The following is a 17,779-nucleotide window of genomic DNA, read 5'->3' as shown; positions in this document are numbered from 1 at the left end:
TGCGGTTGCTAATCTTAGAGCGCTACAGACCGTCCACCGTATGAGTGCAGCGCGTGCTAACATCTGGCCTGAGCTGGTCATTGAGCTGGACAGACCCATCGTGTTCCACTCTTTAGCCGACGCGCGCGAGACCCTCGAAATCTACACATACTACTACCGGCAGCGCAATATGGGGCTGCAACACGAACGTACGAAGGCGGAGCAACATTTTCCTTTCCCAAGATCTATAGAGCTGGTGAATGCGTTAAGTCACGCGGCAGTTGCTCTGCGTGACGTCTCGATCTCCCTGCTGGATCGCTGGTCTACCGCACTAGACGACTTTCTGCGTGAGCGCAGTGCTCCCTTGACGGACCGCGAGCGGCGCGGTCTCGCAGTGCTCCAGCTACGTAAGATCGACTGCTTGATTTCGCTAGATATCTTCGAGCCTGCGGGTCAGGCCGAGGCAGGCGACAATGTCGACTGGGACAAGTATTGTGCCCTTTTCGCAGAGATGGTTACCCTAGGCGAGTCCATTGTGGGGTTCTTCCCAAATCTTTCTCCATTTCATCCCTCAGACGCGGCCTCCTCTTCTCCTTTACCAATCCCTAAAACCTTTTCGCTCGATCTCGGCATTATCGCAGCCATGTTCAACGTCGCCGTGCGGTGCCGTGACCCTCACATCCGCCGGCGAGCTGTACGGGTGCTTCGTACCTCTGCAGTTCAGGAAGGAGTGTGGAACAGTGCCGTCGTGGCCGCGATCGCGGATAAGTGGATTGAGATTGAAGAGGAGGGTTTAGATATTGTTTCGAGTTGTGCCGATGTGCCTGCTGTCGTACGAGTGTCGGACTTCCTGCCCGTGTTCGATGGCGAGGAACCCACCGCGTTGGTCTATTATAGGCACTCAACTGCGTTCAATGCTGGGGGTGTACGAAAAGAAGTCTTCAGGTGGTAACGACTGCTTGGCTTGGACGACCAGACTCTGAGAGTTTTCTGTGCCTCAAAACCTGTTGCCGTAATATTTGATCCACTTGCGCTTTTGTGATATTTGAAATCCCCTGGTCGCTGAACTTGAGTTCAAAGGAGGCTTCTCGCGGTTTAAGGGTCTGCGGCTTGATTCGTGATCCAGCTTGACAGCCCCGTCCGCAGCAAGCTTTGCCAAACAACAACCCTGAAACTGACACACTCATACAAAGTTTCTACAAACTCCAGCAACGAAGTCAAATCTTCCACCGTGCGCCTCCCCTACTATCCTGACAGGCCACAATGCAATGATTCTGTCATGACGCAACCCTTGCCACCCAGCTATATTATATGCTCACCACCGCGATATCGAGGAACCCGAACCGACTCTCCCCCTCATTGCTACAGTATAACCCTCAACTTCTTGCTTGCCATCCCACCAAATCCTCCAAAATCTCGTCGAAGGTCTGCGCCCACAATGCCAGATCCAAACGACCAAGCCTTTTTCTACATGCGCTGGAACGACTCCGAACACCCACTCAATGCCAACGACGATCAAGAATCCCGGATGCTTGCCGCAAAGTTCCATGGAGATACCCCTGTAGACGAGGAGCGTACCTCACCGCAACGATCTGAAATCGATCCTGGAATCACGGCAGGGAGGGCATCCCCCATCCCGACTACGATGCCGCATTCTCACGGGCAGGATCACGTGTACATCACATACTGGCACAATTGGCCGGATGATGGCTAAAAGGCCATTCAAGCGTACGATAGTCTTTGGGCCTGTGTTGGGGATGGGAGGGAGAAATACTCAAGAGGAAAGCGAATGGTGCAGTTCGCAGGGCGGATACAGTACATCGTGGCAGGATGTTGTGTGTATCGCATCTGTCTTTGTTTCGCGTTCCATCTTCTCGTGCCAGGGGATTCTGCAAATAGACTGTGACTGGTAAAGCAGAGGTGCACGTCGTGCGCATAAAGATCACCAACAGAAGAAGGGGATAAAAGTCATGAACAGCAGTTATGATATGATGGTACAAGAGTCAGCGACAGTTACCTGGCGGGACACCTTGTCCTATGTAGTTTCTTCCTAGAGGGCGTATAGATGAGATACGGCATCGTGTTGCGTAGTCACGCTTGACCTTTCTCTACTGGCCATCACGCTCATGCACATATCTGGCGTGGACTGATTGGCACATCGGCAAAAGAGTCTAGTTAAACCTGCCGTCGTGCTCTCAATCTTGCTCAATTGAAAGCACCAAAAGATTTCACAATCTGCGATGACATGCATGCCAAGTATATTCATGATGGTCCTATTGACAAACAAAGCTCCCATGAGATTCTTTCAAGTCGTTAGTCTTCGAAGGCTTAACTTTTATCGCCAGAGTGAAGGCTCTTTCTGCTATCTGATCCTTTCCTTTTCTTGATTGATTCTTGCACTTCGGTGAAGACTGAAGACTAGAGGTAGTTGACATAGCTTCAAAGACCAAAGCAAAGACATCGTTTGGCCTCTATGTTTAAGGATCAATGAGCTGACCGTTGAACGACCTAGTGTTATTGTTTAAGCCCAGCATTGAAGTTTCAGCTTCGACAATAACCTTCTATATGAAGTATTCTTTGAGCAGTGCGCGGGCAACGGTAAGTTGTTCAAAATTGATCTTTATGGAACTCTGAACAAGATGCTTGGCTTCAAATGTAGCTTTGTGGCATGCACCAGACAGCTATCGTAGGATCAGGACATCCGATGTCTTTGTTCACACAATAGCATTGTCCATAGCATAGCATTGCTACCCACAATGGCAGTATCTCTGGGGAATTTCTTTGTTGCATTGCGCACATGGATCGGCTGTGAAGGACCGAGCGACGAAAGCTCACTTGTATGCTCACGATCTCGAGGGATAAAAAGACCTGCTTCTTCCTACCTTCCTAAGCTCCCTACTCCTCCATCACCTCTCTCAATCCTTTCCTCTCAAGCACCTTCTCATATACCCAATCCAGCAGTCCTTCGTTATCACCATCGAACGACTGTTACCATCACCATAAATACTATCAACATGTCTGGCCTCTTGAAGAAGATTCAGACCCACTTGGTGAAGTCAAATCCGGAAGGGTATGAGAAGGTTCTGCAGGCGCTTCTCCCGAACTATGGATCGCTTTTGTCTATTGTAACCAAGCACTTTGGACTGAATCCCCCCACTTATCTCCCCTATGTCACTTTCGCCGTGATTCTCTCCTGCGTTGCCCAGCGCATTTCCCGATACATCTGGAAAGCGCTCCTCCACCTCTTCACCACCACTGTGGAGATCAGTCCCTCTGACTGGGGGTACGACTACTACCTGTTCTGGATGGCACGCCACAAGTCGCTCAACAAGGCCAGCGCGTTCGTCATCCAGACCGCCGGGCGCTACGACGACATCACCTGCATCCCCGACGAGGACTCGCAAGACCAGGATATCTGCGAGCACGACGATTGGCGCAAGACGATCGCCCTGATCCGCACGCGCCGCATGCGCTACAACCCGTGCGCCGGGTCGTACTACTACCTGTACCAGGGCCGGCTGGTGAAGATCCAACGCATCGCTGCCCGCGACAGGCGGTACGAGGATATCCTGCGGGTGACGACCTTTGGCGGAAACGCCTCGTTTCACAAGCAGATGAGCTACGAGGCGCAGAAGGCGTACAAGGATCACGTCAGCCAGTTCACTCTGATCCTGGAGAGCATGATGCAGGACGGTAAGTCGTGGTGGGCGTGGTGCATGAAGCGGACCCCGCGCGCGATATCCTCGGTCATCCTGGACGCCGGGGTGAAACAGGCCTTCCTCGAGGATGTCCAGGAGTACCTGGACCCCAAGACCCAGCCCTGGTACAACAGCCGGGGCATCCCCTACCGCCGGGGCTATCTGCTGCATGGGCCCCCTGGCACGGGCAAGTCGAGTCTGTGCTTCGCTATCGCCGGTCACCTGGGCCTGGACCTGTACCTGCTGCACCTGTCGCAGAAGGAGCTCACGGACAACCAGCTGGCCCGGCTCTTCCGCAGCCTGCCATTCCGGTGCATCGTCCTCATCGAGGACGTGGACTGCGTGACGGTCGCGCAGGAGCGCGCAGACGACGGCAGCGGCGGTGCCGGTGGCAAGGACGCATCGACGACGACCGGGGTCACTCTCTCGGGCCTGCTCAACGCCATCGACGGCGTCAGTGCCGGCGAGGGCCGCATCCTGATCATGACCACCAACCATGTTGAGAAGCTGGATGCCGCACTCCGCCGCCACGGCCGCGTGGACATGACCATCGCCTACGGGTATGCCCAGACCCCCGAGGTCGCGAGCCTCTTCAAGTCGATTTACGCCTCCACGGACATGGACACCCCGAGCTTCGCGCCGTCAGTCACGCCAGATTCGCCGTCGCTTGACGCCCTGGCGAGCGAGTTCGCGACGCTGGTGCCCTCCGGCGAGTTCAGTGGCGCCGAAATTCAGGGATATCTGCTGGCCCACAAGAAGAGCCCGCAGTTCGCCATCCAGGGGGTCCCAGAGTGGCTGGAGAAAACAGAGGAGGTACGCAAGGGACGCAGGCCAGGCAAGGATGAGACGACGACCGAGAAGAAGGAGGAGGAGGAGGCTGGCGCAGCGCCTGCCAAGTGCACGGAGCTGTCTGCCGCTTTTGCGGATGCGGAGTCGGAGTCAGATGGGATTTTCAGTGATTGCTCCGAGATTGCTGCTCCCTCTTGAGATTCCTATCGTTAGGCAGACTATTCGATTGCCGGGGATGGGGAACTCATACATATATATACATCAGATATAGCTGGATGCTCAAAAATGTTGAAGTTCCATGTTTTGTGAGATCTATCTTTTCCTTTGATTTTGATTCTTGCTACTTTTTGTTTCTCGTTACCTTCTCTCTCTCTCTCTCCAATCTAGGACCAAATTCCACCGTTGCGACTAGCAGAGTACATACGTTGTCCAAAGAATACTTCCACTTGGCCTCTGGTTCTGTTTTTAACTCTTTTTCAGCATCTTATTCGTCCGCTGCGGCAGACGCCGCAGCCATTCCATTGTCGCCGAAGCCCCATGCCGTAGGCTGGGGCCGGCGACTCACCTTGAATCCAGCACTACAGCTCGCGTAAGGGGGGCGAAAGAGCCCCCCGTTCATTTTTATAGGTCTATTTATCATGACAGTCTTGTAAACATTCGATATTTGTAGTACAGCACAGTACCACATACAGTATATACGACAAGGAACTCATCTGATCAGATAAGATAAAAGAACCGCGAGACCAGTACAGTACTGTACGGAAGTACAGAGCACACACGCGTAGAAATGCCATTGCTGTAAGGAATTCCATCGAGCAATACCGTAAGGTATTGTTCTCCGCCCCATCTCCACCCGCCGGGGTGGAGAAAACCCCGAATGTCCGGCGTCTCTGAAGACCCAACATTTAAGAACTCCCACTTCCCAACCTGAAATCTCTTCTCTCATCACCACAGCCATGCACTCTCAATCTCATTCTCTCGACCCAAAATGCAACCCTTCTCCGTCTTCGTGCGATGGCGCCCGCTCCCACCCGACGCGTCCGACCCCACGGAACTCACCCGCGACTATGAACCCCACCCCGCCAACAACCGCATATCAATATCCCTTCCCTCGCAGAGCCGACAACACCGTCCCTGGAATAGCAGCCACGCATTCACGCAGATCTTCGAAGCAAGCGACACCAACCGCACCGTCTTCGACTCCGTAGTCGCGCCCACCTTGCCCCTGATCCTGAACGGCGGAACCAGCAACGTCTTCGCCTACGGCCACTCCGGCAGCGGCAAATCCCACACCATCATCGGCTACGACTTCGAGCACACCGAGCACTACGGCCTGTGTCTCGCAGCAGCGCAGCACCTACTGGACGCCCTGCACGCCATCAATCTCAATCTCACCACTAACACCACAGACGAGGCATCCCACCTCGGCCTCGGCCTCGGGCTCCGCATGTACGAGCTCCGCGGCAACGAGGCCTTCGACCTCCTCAACGATCACAAGAAGTGCCACATCCGCGAGGGCGGCGACGGGAAGACGCACCTCCGCGGCGAGACGGAGGTGCTGGCGCACGGCCGCGTGCGGGTGCGGCCCATTGCCACGAAAGCGTGCTGGAGCTTGGAGGAGTTCCTCGCCCACCTCCGTGGTGGGTTGGCGTTGCGCGCGACGGGGACTTCGACGGTGCATGAGCTGAGTTCGCGGACGCATGCCGTGCTGGAGGTGGAGGTGGTGTCCCGCGCGCTGCTGGCGGCCAGGGAGGCGGTCGTGGAGCGCGAGTCCGAGTTCGTCCCTGTTGCCAAGCGGGCGACGGATGTTTATCTGGAGGAAAGTTGGAAGGGGTTGGTGAAGGATGGGACGGGGAAGTACGTCCCTAATCCTGAGTATCGGGTCGATCAGGCGAGGATTGACGAGGCAGAGGCTAGAAAGGCGGAGTTCTTGGGGTATGTGGAGGATGCAGCGAGGACGGTGGAGGAGGTGATGAGGACGGCGGGACATGCCTGTCTTGGGGGTAAGTTGGTATTGGTGGATCTGGCGGGGTCGGAGTTCTATCATGATAAGAGTATTGCGGCGGTGCCACGGCTGAAACCGTCTCCCCAGGAGCAGCGCGAGGGCAGGCAGATTAATACGGATCTGCTCGCGCTGAAGGAGGTGATTCGTGCCAGGGCTGCGAGGGCGGCCAGGATCCCGTATCGGTCTTCGCCGCTTACGATGGTGCTGAGGGAGCATTTTCAGGGAACGACGGGTGGGGATGAGAAGGGCGGTTCTTGTTCGAGGATGATTTTGACAGTTTCGCCGGCTTTGGGTCAGGCGGCGGCCACAGTCAATACGTTGAAGTATGGGAATTTGGTTGGGATGGTAGATCTTGGTAAGTAGACAAGAGGGTACAAATAAAAGTTTGGACATTAGATGGACTTTTGAGTGTAATTCGCCCAGAATCGGGCTTCGAACCAAATGTACGATCAAGTGCATCAAGAACTGGCAAGATCTCAGATTGCTGACTCTCTACAGTGCTGAACGCTGGTAGGATTGTAAGATCCATCTCTCTAGACTTAATCTCGCGTAGAAGACGCGCCGGAATGAATGTGCACGGTTCTTCATTTCAGACTGACACAAATCATGACTCGCAGATTCACCAGTGATTCAACAAGAACAGCACCTATCTGCAAGGGGGACTCCGCAACCCACAAATCAACATGTACATTTCTCTTTCCACCTAGCACCCCCTTTGTACCCCAAACTCCACTCATCACACCCAGCATTCAACCGCAAATGTGAGCACCGCCGGAGATTTGGTAGCCTAGAGACCACAGTCAGTACCTCTTACCCTTGCCTTCCAAGTGCACCACTAAACTCACCACTAGCATCATACAGGAAGCCATCGCTGTGGATATAGACATCTATATCACATCATCAGTTGTCTATTCAACGAGCTGCATCGTACGAAGCAAAGAACATACCGCCGTAGCTTGAGGGCCAGGTGTAGGTGACCGAGTTCTTGGAGCAGACGCTGCTATCGACCCAGAAGAAGCCCCAGCCGCCGCCGATGGTGACGGATCCACCGTTCTTGAGCTGGATGTCGGAGCCCTGGTTGTCCTGGATCCAGCCGTTCTTGCCGTAGTTGTTGTGGAAATGGGTGGCGGACACGCCCAGGGCGGAGACAAGGAGGACGGCGGTGGACTTGAGGATGTGCATGATGATCAGAATGAATCTGTGTAGAGACTTGTAGAGAATGTTAATGATGGTCGTGATGAGAGAATCTTCTCGATGGGTCGTCCAGAGGTTTATATAATTTTCCCGCCAAATTGAAGACCCTGAATCATTGCAGCTGTCCGTGACGGCCCCCACATTCTTCCCAGTGAGCGCCCGTCTGGCTCTCGCTTCGCTCGCTTACCCGCAGATCAGTCCAAGTGTATACTGCAGACTGCGGAAATTCCCGCAAAGGTGAGGTAGACATGATTCCTAAGTGACCAGACACGAGGATCGTCGGGGTCGAGCCGCACCGGGAAAGGATGCAGGGTTCAGCTGGACGAGGCTAGACCAACGCTAATCATGCAGGGTCAGCCTTGGACTCATTAAGTACCTTATGGGCTTGCAAACTAATCTATCATGCTAACCCTTTCTAGAAAATCCTCTCTTCCTTACTGCCAGATCCAGGTCGTCACGAGACGCGCCCGTCTTGAAGGGGTTTCCCCAAACTGCCTGAATTGGGCTGGCTTATGCCGACATGCGTCCATAGCCGCCGCCACATTTCCCCAAATCGAATCGTCAGCGCACGCATAAGGCAGGGGTCGTGGTTTTGTTCTCATCTTGTGGAAGAGTGCGCTCGTATCCTCTGTTCGAGAACTGCTGCAAGGCGTCCAAGGGGAACTCGTATCGGTAGGTGAGACTTGCCTGTTTGACGCGAATGGCTGTAATATCCGGGGAACGGAGTCGAGATGCAGCTTATTTCAGTGCGCGGGGGTTGCTTAGCCCAATCAAGACTAGACAAGCCTTCTAGCCCCGGGTCATCCAGTTGGCTAATTTGGAGAGTGAGACATTCACCGAGAGAAGAGGCGATCTAGATGGGGACGATGTAAGCTTGTTTCTAGTTTACCTCAGGCCTGGGGTAGAGTTCCCTTGACGATGACCGATGTCGAGGGTGATTGTTTAGGGATTCGCAGGCCGACGGTGCGCAAGAATTACAGGCAGTAGCAATGTGAGATTGACAGAAATATCGTCTCATCATCCGACAAGGAAAGTAAAATAGAAGAGACATCGGAACCGCAGTAGGCGATCAAACAAGCCAGCCTGGAGCCCTGTGTATACTAACCACCTAGCACGTGGTGGCTGCTGACTTCGTGTGAGTCTCAGACTGTCTCTTGCCCCGCGGAGCGACTATTCACATGCTGCAGCTAGGGTTCGGAGCTGGCTTTCATTCTGCAGACAAACAACCACCCTGGCTGAAGCATCGTCGGCTCTTCATTCTTCGCATCTCCTCATGCAATTACTAATCGCGTTGTCGCACTTTCTCTTACATAGAAATCATAATCGACAACCCTCAGTCACAGGAGATAAAATCCCGATATTTTTGTGATTCCAATGTTCCGAATTAGGAAGCTGAGCGCCTTGCAGCATGCAGGCTTGGATTAACTGCATGTCGACGACAAAAGTAAGACAAACAATTTAGGAAGAGGTGGTCTAGACGCCCGCTCCATCGAAAGCAAGCCACCAGAAACCATTCTGATTCTCTCCAACGATCCCGGCGTACAATTTCTACGGTCAATGCTTAGTGACACAAGGCAGATTGAGCGTTGTGTGTCGCATGTAGACATCCTCTCGGAAATATTCAGCATAGCAAGTAAAATATACAACTAGACCTTGAGGGTGGGAAGCCTAATTATCTCGTCAGCCTGGATGCGTTCCCGCATCGATGCGGGCGGTTTGCAAAGAACTTTCATCGCTGGTGCTAAACAACATCTTGTGAATGTGAGATTGGAGCTTGCCTACCCAGCACATCCCTCTTTGAGGATAGGTTTATATACTACGATCATGGTACAAATAAGACTGTGGACTAGCGACTACTTGGAACTCGCATAAAAAACGTGACCGCCCTGTCTAATGAAGTATTGTTATCACATTCTACGCGGATTATGCTCGATAACCTTCTATAGGTCAGTACTTGCTTCTCAGTGCTTTGGGCGTTTATCTTTGTTGATGCTTCACTATTTCGATATTCCTGTCGGTGTTTTTGGTTAATTACGTCGATCGGAGCCGTATTAGCAAAGCATATTTTTTGAATGGCGACCAGACCATGCTCATGGAAGCCATTCATATAATGCTCACTAGCTTCTTGATATGTTTCAAAGCATCCGAGCTACTTGATCAAGAATTTATTATTATACACGCAGATGTTGGCACATGCGACCGTGTTCTAGAATAGCCGATCTAGTCAAATAGGCGGCTTGTCACTCAAATCAAGATCTTGAATCACTCATGCGAATGCCATAAAATGCATATCATATGCTTAGCACTTCTTTTACAACATCACTTCGTCGTATAGAACTGCTATCAGCGTCGGACTTTTCTGATGCTCGGCATGGCAATTTTGCAATCATTTAATTTTGCAGGGAGCTGCCTGTCTTGGCAAGCATGGCTACAGCTTCCTTATCATTATCATTATGGTACGCGAGAGCTTAGCTTAACGTACTTAATCAACTATTCACTCATTCAGATAACTGTTGTCAACACTATCAATGTTACTCGGCTTATTGAGACGAATGGAAAGTTCCTCGACAGAGTCTTTCTACCTTCGGCCAAAGCACACATTACTATATCCGTCATATTTTGCCACGGCGCATCTACGGCCCATTACTGGTATCTCTACACCTTTCATGGTCCAGCGTTTTTCTGGGAATTACGCTCAATCTCTGGTATGAAAATAGAACCAAGAGGCCCCTAATGCCCATTTATCCGATATTTGACTACCAGCGATGGAGTGTGAGGCATGCAGTTACCGACGTTTAGACCTGAGTGGCCGTGTTGCATGAGATATATATGTCCCGCACCAACGTCTTTTTACATCACTGACTTCGCAATCCTGAGAGGTGAGCTCATGCCCTACATTTATGACTAATATTCTGGATAAATGGCGTTTGAAATAGGATGTACACACCTTAGATTCATGCACAATGCCGTCCAGGTGCAGGATATCGAACCGAGTTCTAGCGCTCGTCAATAGGAAATCGAAACATCTACTCTGCTACTTAGTCTAGGCCCTCAATTCAAGAACTGTCAAGCCAGGCCACAGGTCCTGCACAATTTTCTTTCACTGCTGAATAACCAGAAAGGCAGTTGTCTCGAGCCAGGAAAGTCTGGACTCTCAGTTACGGCACAACCTGACAGCAGTCGGCTTGTCACCCGCCTTGTGGGCCCTGATGCTGAAACTCACAATAGCCCTGGGCAAGTATCTCTGTTGCCTATTCAAGATTACAGTGTGATCTTGTGAGCGATTTGACCCCGTCTGAGGTCAGAAAGAATGAGAAGGATTGGGCGTTCCATGCTGAACCACCGGCCTCGAAGAACTCTTCACTCGCAGCGTGAGAGTTCTCGCTAAATCTACCAATTCTCTGGAGCAACATTATCAATGCAAGCAAAGGTGAGTACCACTGGATTGATAAGTCTGCCAGTGACGTCGATTGTCGATCCCAAGCCCCGTCGAGAATACGCCAAGGCTGTGATATCGAGCGGTACCGAGGCAGATCTCCTTTCGCGCTCCGCAACCGGGTCATGCTGCTCACGTTCGGGTTGATCCTCATCCTTCGAGAGTGATGGATCTACCATGGTCTAGATCATTTTGCCCTGAATGCTTCAGGCACAGCCGTAGGTGATCCATGGATCAGAAATGGAAGGACTGGCCAACTGAAACAGACAGACTTTTCCAATCTCGCCGTATCATCCATGCATGACAGGCTGGCCGAGGTTTCAGCGAGGACAGGCTCAGCCTTTGAAGCTGATCTCTCTCATCCACCAAGGAATGTGGTGCAGGTTGAAGGTTTTGCCGGAGCGGGCCGATTGCCCGATCGGGGAAAGAGGCCTCAAAAATTGGGCGATTGCGGGGACGCAGGAATCACTAGGAGTCATTAGTAGTAGCCCTAACGAACCCCTTAAACAGCCGGCGAGAAGACCCGTCCAGGAACACGATCACCGCCCCAGGGGGAATAGAGGGGGACGATCGTTCATTTATCGGCGACAGACCCTGGTCACGGACAGGGTCTGCCCTTGGGATCCGAGCGCCCCGACTGGCAGCAGTCATTCTACCGGTCTGGCTGCTACACCGACACATAACGGCACGCCCGCGACGTCGCAGGGTGAGACATTTGCGGCTAACCATGGATTGTGATGTATCAACCGCACGGTTTCAGGCCTCTCAGCCCGGGGTTGAGCCACCTCCCAGGGATGTGAACCGAGCTTCTCGAACAGCCTCGGTGCAAGCTGAAACACGCCCGATCCGATCGCGGGCTGTTCAGCTCAACTGACTTGTGAAGGGTCTCAATTTTGAGGACTTGGACCAAGTATAAGGTTGGGAGGTTTTCACGAAAAGTTGGTCGGTCCAGTCCAGTCCAGCTCATCCATCCATTCACTCCGACCAGTGCAGTGCACTTCCTCTCTCTTTCCTCCCTCAGGTTGTTCCTTCGTTTACAGAGCTGCGCTCTATCTCTCTCGTTTCAATAGCACGTTTGTTGCCGTCGATCTTTTCATCATGAAGTCCTTCGTTACTCTTTCTCTCCTTGCCACTGCGCTGGCTGCGCCCACCCCGACTCTGCACGGGCGTCAATTCGACCTCTCTTCTTTGCTGTCCGGGTCCAGCTCTGGCTCCAGCACCTCCTCTGGATCTAGTGGTCTGAGTGCTCTGGCCTCGCTGTTCCCAACCAGTGGCTCGGCGACCGGCAGCACCACCGGCTCTTCCGACACCAGTGGCAGCGCTAGTGGGAGCACCACTGGCACCACCACTACCAGCACCGACAGCAGCAGTGGCCTGAGTGCGCTGAGCTCTCTGTTCCCCAGTAGCAGCGCCACCACCAGCTCCTCTGGCAGCAGCGATGGACTCAGCGGTATGATCAGCAGCGTCATGGGTGGTAAGCTTCTGTCCCACTTTTGTGCCCCCCTCATCATACACAATACTCATTTCCTTTAGGCTCCAGCACTCAGAATGGAGTCACCTCCAACACCGGCTGCAAGGAGCTGACCTTCATCTTCGCGCGTGGAACCACGGAGATGGGCAACATGGGCAGCGTGGTCGGCCCCGAGGTCGCCTCGGCCCTGCAGTCGCTGACCGGCAACAAGGTGACGGTGCAGGGTGTGGACTACCCCGCCGACTGGGCCGTAAGTCGTCCTCTGTCTCTTCAATTTTCTCGGATTACGTCAAGCTAATCATGTCCCAAACAGGGCAACATGAACATGGGCGCCTCCGGCGGCCCCAAGATGGCCAGCCTGGTCAAGCAGGCGCTGAGCCAGTGCCCCAACACCAAGGTCGTGCTGGGCGGCTACTCGCAGGGCTCGATGGTGGTGCACAACGCCGCCAGCTCGTTGAGCGCGGGCCAGATCCAGGCCGCCGTCCTGTTCGGTGACCCGCTCAAGATGACCTCGGTCGGCAAGCTCGACTCCAGCAAGGTCAAGGAGTTCTGCGCCGTCGGCGACCCCGTCTGTGAGAACGGCGTCAATGTCATGGCTCACTTGTCTTATGGAAGCGATGCCCAGACGGCCGCGCAGTTCCTGGTCAGTGCCGTCGGGCTTTCGTAGGTTAGGGTGGAAGTTGAGGTAGAAGCATGAGGATGCGTTATGGTCATGGATTGGTTTTTATGGATCTGGAAATGGTTATGCTTTGAGCTTGGATATGGGTTTCTATGATGTAGTGGGGATGGGATAGCCTGGTGCTGTCTCATGGTCGCTGCTGCTGGGGTTATACTTTCTTGCACACACTCCTTTTATACATGAATGTGAACACACTCTTCGGGGCACTTGCTCTTTTCCGAGTTATTGGAGTAGTCTCTTCTGCATTTTGCAGGCAAAAAACAATTCTCAAGTGCCTTGAACATATATCTGTGGTAGCCTATGCGACTTGTGCGAAGACAGCGCGTCGTGTATTGAACAGTGGACGGGTAAGCCAGACTGAACCTCTTTAGCGTACAGTATCATCATTTTAATGATTGATGATTGTACAACAGTGCAGACTGACGAACCAATCCCCAATCCTCTTAGTCGACCATCCACCCGGAGAGTCCGAGGCAAGGATTACAAACGCGACCGCGTGCAACAAGCCTTCTGGGTTCCCCGGCTTTTCCCCAGAGTCATCCTAACCGTGCGGGGTCAACTGCCGATCGGCCTTCTTCGTTGGCCTGGTGGTCCATCGGAATATCCGACGTCTTGGCATTTTGCTTAACAGCTCTCTTATATACTGCGGATGACCCGCACCCGCACATATCTCGCCCCCCATGCTTCTCTCCCTTTCTCCACTCTACTCCGCTACATCTCACCATGGACGAGGACAAGGGCACATCCAACCACATCGACTACGCCGATGAACAGGGGCTGGAAGATGGCTACGATGCCAAAACTACCGAACCGGCCTCGGATCCGCACGATCCCAAGGTAGGCAACTCTACATCTAACCAACACAGAATTATCAAACTCACCTTCACTCCACAGAACTGGCCTCTGCTGACGAAAATCACGACATACATGACCATCTGTTGCTTCACCTTCCTGGCCAACGTTAACAGCAGCAACTTCACCGTCGCCACCAAAGCCATCATCGCCGAGTTCCACGTCTCCTCCACGGACGCAGGCCACCTCGTCTCGCTGAATGTCTTCTTCTTCGGCCTGGGCAACCTCGCATGGGTCCCTCTCATGCGGGTCTTTGGCAAACGGCCCGTCTACCTGGCCGCCCTGCTCGGCCTCTCGATGATGAACGTCTGGTCCGCGAACGCCACGGGATACTCGGAGTTGCTGGGCGCTCGGATCATGTCCGGGCTCGCTGCCGCCGCCGCCGACGCGACTGTCCCCGCGGTGGTGGGCGATATGGTTCGTCCGGAGGGTCGAGGTCATTGGTTGATGATCTTCCATCTGGCGCTGACGTCGGGGTTGTTCGTGGGGCCGTTGATCAACGCCTACATCGTGCAGGACGCGGGCTGGCGCTGGATGTGTTGGTTCCTGGCCATTGCTTCCGGTGTGGTTTGGGCGGTGGGTATTTTCACCATCCGCGAGACTACCTATGTGCCTGCTCGACATGAGGCTTCCCAAGACAAGACCCCCTCAGTCTGGAGCATGCTCTCGTTGAAGCAGGGCTACAACCCCGATGCCTCGTTCCTGCGCACGGTCAAAGCCATCTTATCCGCCGCAGCCTATCCCCAGCTCCTCTGGTGTGCCTTTACCATTGGTGTCTCAGTCGGATGGTTAGTCCCCCGAACCCTCGTCCCTTCTCCCACAACACATCCCCAAGCTGACTAACTGGTCGTGCGTAAAACAGGAACATCGTCGTGCAACTCACCGCCTCTCGCACCTTCACCTCCGCCCCCTACAACTGGCCCGCCGGCGACATCGGCCTCCTCTCGCTGGCCGGGTTCATCGGGTCCCTCCTCGCCTTCTACGTCGGCGGCCGTCTCATCGACCAGATCTCAACGCGGTACACCCAACGTCGCGGCGGCGACCGACAACCAGAGTACCGTCTTCCGGCCTTGGTGGTGCCCGGGGTGATCGGACCGGGGGGCATTCTGATATTCGGACTGTGCATCGCGCACCAGACGCACTGGATGGGCGTGGCGGTGGGATACGCGATGCAGGCGTTCGGGGTGGCGGCCATCTCGAATGTCGCGGTGACATATGCGTTGGATTGTTATCAGCGGGTGAGTTGCTTCGTCTTCTTTTTCTTCTCCTTCCTCCTCCTCCTCCTCCTCCGGCCGTCGAAAATCCGCAATCTGTTGCAATATGCTCCTTGGTAGTATGCCGAGGGAGCATCCGGGATATAAACCCCTTCCCGATCGTCCGATTCCCCTCTCGCCCAGCACCCCCCTCTCCTCTCTCATTCGGATAAAAAATCACCCCTCCAATCAAGCCCCTTAATCTATTTCCCTCGTATTCCCTCGCCGATTCCAATCAAAACTAGAACTGATACGAGGGGTGGAATGCAGATCGCCGGCGAAGCCTTGGTGATCATCTTCGTCATCCGCAACACGATCGGCATGCTGCTTTCGCTGTACGCGAGCGACTGGATCGCGCGCCAGGGCGTGGCGGTCGTGTTCGGCGAGATGACGGCGATCCAGGCCGCTAGTTTGCTCTTGGCGGTGCCCTTGTTTTTCGGGGGGCAGAGGTTGCGCGCGTGGACGGGGCGGTATGGACCTAATCGGGGGGGTTGAGGTTGAGGTGTTGGTCGGTGGGTTTACGAGTTTTCAATTTGGTCGGGTGGAGTGTTTATATGATTGTGGTTGTGGTGTGGTGTTTTGATGGGGTTCTACAGTTGATGGTGGTGGTGGTGCTGTTCTTGTCTGGCATCTATGCCCTTAGCACTGTAGTTACGTACCTGAGCGGTAGAATCTGGTCAGGAGTTTACTTGACCTCTGTCCAGTTGCTGTTCCAATTCTTTCTGAATCCCGCTGCGCATTGCGAACCAGTAGGAATCGACCTTGTCCAATGGTTGCCCATCCATTCCTGTCTCACACTCCCAGGGTAGTTGACGGTTCAGCTCGCTAAGAGAGTTTTCCGGGCCGGATTTCCGAGGCTGCGCTCCCAACTGGGCCTTTTTTTTTTTTTTTTCCTCTCGCCTGCAATCTCCGTTTTTATGTCCACTGGGTCCTCGGAGTGGTCCGAGCGGAAGGGCAGGTACCAGACTCGCATGGCTAAGGGCAGCGATGGAGAGCTGGCCGACGTGAGCATGACAGATTCTCGTCCATGGGTGAATCTCGGGGTGGCGGGGGTTTTCCTTGGTGAGTCGGACATCGTATTTGTGGATTGACACAATGGAGCTCCGGCGAGGGATAAGGTTTCCGGACGCAGAATGAACCTTGGGTCGGTGTGGTTGCTTACGTATATTATTTGATGCTCTTAAAGGCAACAGAACGTAGTGTCGACATTCACTTACAAACTGAGTACATATGTGCAAGTTATCTGGTGAGGCTATCCATCAACTGAAGGCTTGCAAGCTGCATGGATCCTGTCCATCATTAGTTGAATGATCGTGCTGGAACCTCTCACCACATGGCACGACGGGTTGATTTTCTGCTGTTTCTTGGCTGTTGCGGTGCTGGTGTGGGCAAGTTAGGGCCAGAACCGAGGCTACCCCTAAGTTGAGTGGGTCGTTAGCGGCTTCGCTACTCTTCTTGGTCTTCTTAGTCCTGCCGATTTTTTTCCTCAATTGACCACGACAACCCAAGCACAACCACAACCTGCGTCATCAGGCCCTCCCTCAAAGGCACCAAAGGCAGCCGGTGCAATTTCTCGACAACCACGGTAGTTCCAATCTATTAGCCGACCTTATTAGATTTAGATTGCATGTCAGCACTCAATCAGGCATCTCCTCGAGTCCGTGAATTCCTTCAGGGGAGAGAGGCCATTGTCCCTTGTTCCTGCAAGCCGTGACAAAGCTTAACCCGCATAGAACTTTTCCTCCTGACCCGAACTATCATCCTCTACCTGAACTCTGTCAATCCTTTCGGTTGCTCGGCTTTCGACTTGACCTTTCCTTCCTTCCTTCCTCCCTTCTAGCTCCGCTTGGACCCCCCGTCGGGTCTGCACCATTTTACCAGTAGCCCCCAAGCATACGCTCTACGTGACTTCAGACAAGACTGTAGGAAAAACCCATACGTGCCAAAAGTAAAATATCACGTACACTCGTTTAGGCCACCTGGAAGCTGAACCCAGGTCAGCTTCCAGACCGAGCTGACAGGAGAGAAAAAACAATGCACTCTGCCAGGGTGGAGCCGGCGAGTGCCACCCATGGATTCGTTTCCGCTTCTCTGCGTGACGGGCAGCCTCGGTTCCAGATTTTCGGGCCTTGCCGGACTTCTGACTTGCTGCTTTGTTTTTGTTTTGGATTTTTTTCTTCTCTCTTTCTACCATTGTGGACATTGGACACCTTCCCCCCTCCACCCGCCTCTCAGATCTGTACCGTGACATCCGTCGATGCCCCAGAAAAAGAAGAGCGAGGGGAAACAAGCTGTGATCGTCACCATCTCCTGTTTTAAGAGGGGAATGGGATGCGATCATGAGCAATAGGACACAACATCCCCCTTCGATTGACTCACTCACTCACCGGGGACGAATCCCCGAAAGTCTGAAAATTGGATTC

General features: G+C 53.5%; 5 protein-coding genes across 5 annotated transcripts; 4 read left to right on the top strand and 1 right to left on the bottom strand.

Annotated features, from left to right (window-relative positions):
• Window positions 1-2,993: 2,993 nt before the first annotated feature.
• Window positions 2,994-4,664, top strand: BO66DRAFT_317224 (BCS1 and AAA domain-containing protein; the record flags this gene model as incomplete). Its single annotated transcript, XM_025643549.1, has 1 exon — window positions 2,994-4,664. One exon carries the CDS (start codon window positions 2,994-2,996, stop codon window positions 4,662-4,664), a length of 1,671 nt encoding a protein of 556 aa, XP_025506354.1.
• Window positions 4,665-5,454: 790 nt separating this feature from the next.
• On the top strand, window positions 5,455-6,834 carry BO66DRAFT_446524 (kinesin family protein; the record flags this gene model as incomplete). Its single annotated transcript, XM_025651688.1, has 1 exon — window positions 5,455-6,834. The coding sequence occupies one exon, from the start codon at window positions 5,455-5,457 to the stop codon at window positions 6,832-6,834; it is 1,380 nt and encodes a 459-aa protein (XP_025506353.1).
• A 386-nt stretch (window positions 6,835-7,220) lies between these two features.
• On the bottom strand, window positions 7,221-7,682 carry BO66DRAFT_427026 (uncharacterized protein; the record flags this gene model as incomplete). Its single annotated transcript, XM_025650318.1, has 3 exons — window positions 7,419-7,682; window positions 7,317-7,358; window positions 7,221-7,258 (listed from the first exon to the last, which is right to left on the bottom strand). The coding sequence occupies exons 1-3, from the start codon at window positions 7,651-7,653 to the stop codon at window positions 7,221-7,223; spliced, it is 315 nt and encodes a 104-aa protein (XP_025506352.1). The 5' UTR covers window positions 7,654-7,682.
• Window positions 7,683-12,031: 4,349 nt separating this feature from the next.
• On the top strand, window positions 12,032-13,453 carry BO66DRAFT_469464 (carbohydrate esterase family 5 protein). Its single transcript, XM_025652727.1, has 3 exons — window positions 12,032-12,575; window positions 12,635-12,822; window positions 12,886-13,453. The coding sequence occupies exons 1-3, from the start codon at window positions 12,200-12,202 to the stop codon at window positions 13,237-13,239; spliced, it is 918 nt and encodes a 305-aa protein (XP_025506351.1). The 5' UTR covers window positions 12,032-12,199; the 3' UTR covers window positions 13,240-13,453.
• A 521-nt stretch (window positions 13,454-13,974) lies between these two features.
• BO66DRAFT_446520 (MFS general substrate transporter) lies at window positions 13,975-15,853 on the top strand (the record flags this gene model as incomplete). Its single annotated transcript, XM_025651687.1, has 4 exons — window positions 13,975-14,088; window positions 14,146-14,891; window positions 14,966-15,341; window positions 15,627-15,853. The coding sequence occupies 4 exons, from the start codon at window positions 13,975-13,977 to the stop codon at window positions 15,849-15,851; spliced, it is 1,461 nt and encodes a 486-aa protein (XP_025506350.1).
• Window positions 15,854-17,779: the final 1,926 nt, after the last annotated feature.

The sequence above is a fragment of the Aspergillus aculeatinus genome (genome assembly GCF_003184765.1).
Source record: "Aspergillus aculeatinus CBS 121060 unplaced genomic scaffold BO66scaffold_11, whole genome shotgun sequence".
Classification (NCBI taxonomy): Eukaryota; Fungi; Ascomycota; class Eurotiomycetes; order Eurotiales; family Aspergillaceae; genus Aspergillus; species Aspergillus aculeatinus.
This window is presented reverse-complemented; position numbering and strand designations above follow the sequence as displayed.

What these genes read in the sequence shown, in the direction of transcription:
- BO66DRAFT_469464 (XM_025652727.1), top strand. Translation starts at nt 12,200, where the DNA reads ATGAAGTCCTTCGTTACTCTTTCTCTCCTTGCCACTGCGCTGGCTGCG. An exon ending in GATCAGCAGCGTCATGGGTG is followed by an intron (nt 12,576 to 12,634) that starts GTAAGCTTCTGT and finishes CATTTCCTTTAG; the next exon opens with GCTCCAGCACTCAGAATGGA. An exon ending in ACTACCCCGCCGACTGGGCC is followed by an intron (nt 12,823 to 12,885) that starts GTAAGTCGTCCT and finishes TGTCCCAAACAG; the next exon opens with GGCAACATGAACATGGGCGC.